Below are 5,400 nucleotides of genomic sequence, written 5' to 3' on the forward strand. Positions count from 1 at the left end.
TAAAAACACAAGAGCCATGGGACAGGCTGAGCTGCTGGGGCTCGATCCCTCAGCGGATAAACAGGCGCTGTGCGGGCTGGAGGTTTTCATTGAAACCAGGCCGGCTGCTCCGTTGTGCATTTGAGAGCGTTTCCAAACACATGGATTTCTTTCCCTCTGGCACAACATCACTCCCCTAAATTAAACATTTAATCCTGTCTCCTCCAGGAGAAGGGCGAGCTGGCGAGTGGGGACGGGGAAGGAAATCCAATACTCTGCAGAGTGCAAATCCCCCTTCCATTGCTCTCTGTATAAAAAAACGCCCTCGCAGCCACTTGCCGGGCCCCTCTCCTTCCCCTCCCCGCGCTGCGCCGTGACCCGCAGAGGACTTTGTGAGCCAGCCCTTTCCAAAGGGATTTTGTTTTTTTTTTTTCCCCCGCTGAGGAAGTGCACTGTCCCCGGCCCCACTGGGAGCGAGTTCAGGGATTTGCCCCCGGTTCCCGCAGGCAAAGGCAGGCAGTGCATGCGTGAGGCCTGGCACATGCTGGGGCTGGGGCTGTGCATGGCTCGGCGCAGGGGAGGGACAGGTTGCTGGTTAAATTCCACCAGATTTGGCCAACTTTTCCCAGCGCCCCACAGGAGACTTTGGTGCAGAGTTGGGAGGAGATGCTCCCTGGTGGCTCCCAGCCCGGTGGTGCGGCGAGAGGACACAGGGTGGTCCCAGCCTTGCCTCAGGCACGTGGGTGCTTCCAGGCTGACACGGGCCATGGCCTCAGGCCCCTCCCCAGCACCCCTGGGTGATGGGATGGCACCAGTTGCCAGGTGGGCAATGCCCCCTGCACGGGCACCCAGCTGCACAAACTCCCCTATGTGCATCCAGCTGTGCACCCATGCACCCAGCTGTGCAACCTCCCTCATGTGCGTCCAGCTGTGCACCCGATGCACCCAGCTGTGCAACCTCCCGTTGCAGCCAGCTGTGTCCAGCTGTTCCCGGCCCCTCCCACATCCCCGCTCTGCAGCACCCCCAACACCTCCAGCTGTGCTCACACCCATCCAGCTGTGCAGTTTCCCCCATCCGACCATGTAGAACCCCTACATGCCTCCAGCTGTGGGGAACCCCCCCAAATCCAGCTGTGCGACTCCCCACTCCCAGCCATGCCACCCCCCACCCCCCCCGCGCAGCCAGCTGTGCAGCGCCCCGTCCAGCTGCGGGATGCGCCCCGCCCCGCCCCGCCCGCAGTCCGCCGCCGTCCCGGCATGCCCCGCTCCCTATGACTCTTCATTTTTCTCCCCCCTCCCTCCTCCTCCTCTCAACCAACCTTGACGCCCCGGCTCCTCTCTGCGAGCTCCGCCCCGCGGGAGGGAGTGGTCTGCCCGCTCCGCCAATAGCGAGAGGCGGCGGCTGGACAAGCTGCGGCGCTCGCCAATGGGAGGAGGCGGGAGGCGGGCCCAAAGGAAGCAGCGGGGTTGGGTGCGCCAGTGCGGCGGGGAGGCCGGAGCGGTAGGGAGGTGGTGTGGGGTTTGGTGGTGTCTCTGCGGCCGGCGCCATGGTGAGAGCCGGGGCCGAGGGGGGGGTCCCGGAGCCGGGGCCGGGGAGGGGGGTCTGGGGGGGGTCCCGGGGCCGGGGGGGCCTTGAGGGGTCCTGGGGCCGGGGCCCGGGTCTGGGCTGGGGCTGGGGCTGGGGCCGGAGAGGGGGGTCTGGGCGGGGTCCCGGGACTGGGGGGGTCTTGAGGGGTCCTGGGGCCGGGGGAGGCCGGGGCTGGGGCCGGGGTGGGGGGTCTGGGCGGGGTCCCGGGGCCGGGGGGCCCTTGAGGGGTCCTGGGGCCTGGGTCTGGGTCTGGGCCTGGGCCTGGCTGGGGCCTGGGCCTGGGCCCGTGGCGGGCGAGTTTTGGGATATTTGGGATTTCTTTTCCCTTTTCCTCCACGGGGAAGCGGCGGAGTCGTGATGCCGCAGCTGCTTCCCTCAGCCCAGCCGCGGCGAGCTGGGCTCCGGTGCTGGCTAGCGGGAAGTGGGCGCCCCTCAGCTGCCTGCTGCGGGGTGTCCCCCCGTTCCCCCCCCCCACGATGGGGGAGCTGGAGCTGGCAGGGAGGGCCGGGCCCGTTCCCATTGCCTGCGCGGTGGCAATGCCCGCCCGACGCTGGGGACCGGGGGCACCGGGCGCAAGGCTAAACGGAGCAGGCCAAAGGCGACGCGGCGCAGTCCCCCCTTGCCAATGAACTGGGCGTTCTGACGTGGAAAGCGCACCCTGAACCGTCCCCTGCGGCCCTGACGTTACTTTTCGGCTTTCTCCTAGTCTATTATGTCATATAACGGCGGGGCCGTAATGGCCATGAAGGGGAAGAACTGCGTGGCCATTGCTGCGGACCGGCGGTTTGGAATTCAAGCGCAGATGGTGACCACAGACTTCCAGAAGATTTTCCCTATGGGAGAGAGACTGTATATTGGATTGGCTGGACTAGCCACAGATGTGCAGACTGTGTAAGTGATACCTTCTCCCGCATGTGCTGTCCAATGTTGAGTCTGTGAGAGGCACGATATTAAGTGGCAGTTTATGTCAAACATAAATGTTTTTGCTTATTCGTGAAGGAGGGTGTAAGAGCTGGGTACCAGCGTTCCTTTTCTTGGTCTCCAGTCACTTGGGCTTTCAAGGACCATTCTCAAACAAGCCAAAGGACTTTGACTTATGTCCTTGCTCTGTTCCTCTTTGATTTCACGGCATGTATATGTTGTAGTCTTTTCCTACTCTTTTGTTTCTCGGGCTTATTAAGCTCCTGCTTATTCTTGGAATGCAAGAGTAGGTTTTTTGTTTTTTAATAAAACTGCATCTGAGTGAAGATCACATCGCTTTGTAGAGCTAACAACTTCAGGTGTAACAGGAGATGCATGTGGAGTACCTACCTGCCTCAGGCATGCATCAGGAGGTAGTATCTGTCAGCATGCAGTAAAACAGTTCAGGCCTGTGTGAAGACGGATGCAGAAGGAATTTGCTTCTGCTTTAACGCTGATTCTCATCTCTTCTTGCAGTGCCCAGAGACTGAAGTTCAGGCTGAACCTCTATGAACTGAAGGAAGGAAGGCAGATCAAACCTCAAACTTTTATGAGCATGGTTTCTAATCTCCTCTATGAGAGACGGTAACTGTCAAACAACGGAGTCACTTTTACCACGTTAGTGAAGGCAGCCTGTGGTTATTGGAATTGACCTGAATCTAGAGAGGTGGGAGGCTGAAGAGTGCTCCTGTAGAGACTTGTAGTACGGGAAAAAAAGAAACTTTAATTTAGTGGCAATGTTAGCTTAACTAGTGCTTGATTAGTAGATGGATCTGTGCACCAGCTAACCACAGTTTAGCATTTCTGTTCATATGTAACTCGCATAGCTTTTTACCAGTAATGAATGAAAGTCTCCGTACCAAAGATTGCCTAGGACTGAAGTGCAGATGCACATCTGATGTTTAGCTGAAAGGAAGCAATAGCCTGCCCCTGTACAGAAATTAGCAGCTAAGAGGGAAATACTGGGAAAGAAAACTTTTGATGTGCAGGAGAGTTCAGGTTCAGTCCATCTGAAACAATTATATTCCATCAAATCTAAATAAGTTGATAAATACTCAAACTTGGAATTTAAATTCTACCCAAATTCTGGAGTCCCTTTAGAGCTTACTGTTTAAAATAACCTTATAAGGTTATTTAGGTGGGACGTGGAATTGCTTCAGGGTGGTTGGATTGCTCTCTCATGTTGTTCTTCACAGGTTTGGACCTTATTACACAGAACCAGTCATTGCCGGGCTGGACCCCATAACGCACGAACCTTTCGTCTGCTCTCTAGACCTGATCGGCTGCCCGATGATAACTGATGACTTTGTGGTCAGCGGCACCTGCTCGGAGCAGATGTACGGCATGTGCGAGTCCCTCTGGGAGCCCAACATGGTGAGTGAGGTGGCAAGGTTCAGCTCTGATTCTTGGATTCAGCTTCCCACTGTTAACTGGAGAACTTGAGATACGTGTGTTGGATGAACCTTTGTCCTTTGATACTTCCAGAAGGAGGTCAGGAGAAGAGAGAGGCTGTAGCTTATAGCAGCTTGCAGGAAAAATCTTGCAGCCTCTTTGGATGGCATTTGGGGTTTGAACAAAAATCTGATGACTCAATGTTCAATTTTTACACCTGCTAAAATAGCTTCTGTTCTTCAGGAACCAGATCACCTCTTTGAAACAATCTCACAGGCCATGTTGAATGCAGTGGACAGAGATGCCATATCCGGAATGGGTGTAATAGTACACATAATGTAAGTGCTGTTCTCTTCCCCTGCCGAGAGGAGGTAGAATTTAACAAGTTATGTGTTTAAGGTCAGTTGAGGCACTGGTTTCCAGGGTGTTCTTAATCCTGCTCCTCTTCAGCAGTGTTTTGCCCATGTTAAGCATTGTTTTATCACTCATAGTTGCTCTCTGTTCATGGCTGTTGCCAGAACTGCAGTAGCCGTGGAAGAGTAAGTCTAGGGTCAGACTCTTGGTGAATAGGGATTCCCTAGCTGCGTTCCCGTCAGTACCTAGGGGTGTGACTCCTCGCACGCAGGTGACACTGGCCAAGTGGGTGCTGTTTGCCATAGCAGGATGCAAGGCTAACTTCCTGACTTTGCCCAGGCTTGCTTCTGAAGCAACTTATTTTGCTCTTGGTGCTGTTTCCCTGTGATCTGTGAACAGCATCCCAGGCATCACTCCTTGCTGAACCTGGGGAACTGCCTTGGGGTGCAGAGGTGGGACGATGGGGATTATTCAGTTGTAATGGGCGTCTGCCTGCACTTGCAAACAAACTACATGCGCGCAGTCCCCTTTCCCAATAAAATGACAATCTGTATGGAGATACTTAACACTGATTTATTAACAGTCTCCTTGCTCTCTCTCCTCTAGTGAAAAAGACAAGATCACCACGAGGACCCTGAAAGCTCGCATGGACTAGCCTAACGCACCTGTTCATGTGTTTCACATCCCAGTCTGCTTGGAACTTTTTTAAATAAAACTCTTCTCTTCTATTGTATGAACTTTCCTTTTCTTAAGTCTGAACATTAGGATTAAGTTCTCATCTCGCTCACTCTAAAGCTCTCAAAAGGAGCTTACCTTTCTCTCTGAGCTACCTCCAACTAATCTTACAGATATAGAGGTATTGAGAAAGTGACAGGCCTTCAGGTACACCCAAGGAGTCAGCACCATCTCCTCAGGCAGTGTGGAGATACCAGCTCTTCCTGTCAGCTCTAAATTGTTCTCATATCCAGTACTCGGTACAGGGTATTTAAGAGCTCCAAATTATAGGCAGGTATAAACAGACTTCTCCAGCTGTAGTTAATCTAAGACTTCCTTAAAATGACCACATATCTCACAGAGTAACAGCTGATTAAGAACACTTTAAAGAGGACAACAATAAAGAACAGATG

The 5,400-nt window shown here is 54.2% G+C and overlaps 1 protein-coding gene across 1 annotated transcript; it reads left to right on the forward strand.

Moving 5' to 3' along the window:
- The first annotated feature begins 1,369 nt into the window (after positions 1–1,369).
- PSMB3 (proteasome 20S subunit beta 3) lies at positions 1,370–5,006 on the forward strand. Its single transcript, XM_068918858.1, has 6 exons — positions 1,370–1,529; positions 2,274–2,458; positions 3,005–3,112; positions 3,724–3,901; positions 4,163–4,257; positions 4,880–5,006. The coding sequence occupies exons 1-6, from the start codon at positions 1,527–1,529 to the stop codon at positions 4,926–4,928; spliced, it is 618 nt and encodes a 205-aa protein (XP_068774959.1). The 5' UTR covers positions 1,370–1,526; the 3' UTR covers positions 4,929–5,006.
- The last annotated feature ends 394 nt before the right edge of the window (positions 5,007–5,400 follow it).

This window comes from Struthio camelus, chromosome 25 (assembly GCF_040807025.1).
Source record: "Struthio camelus isolate bStrCam1 chromosome 25, bStrCam1.hap1, whole genome shotgun sequence".
NCBI classification, from domain to species: domain Eukaryota; kingdom Metazoa; phylum Chordata; class Aves; order Struthioniformes; family Struthionidae; genus Struthio; species Struthio camelus.

Bases quoted from the DNA above. Each gene is read 5' to 3' on its own strand.
- PSMB3 (XM_068918858.1), top strand. The intron at 3,113-3,723 runs GTAACTGTCAAA...TGTTCTTCACAG, and splicing joins AATCTCCTCTATGAGAGACG to GTTTGGACCTTATTACACAG. The intron at 4,258-4,879 runs GTAAGTGCTGTT...TCTCTCCTCTAG, and splicing joins GGTGTAATAGTACACATAAT to TGAAAAAGACAAGATCACCA.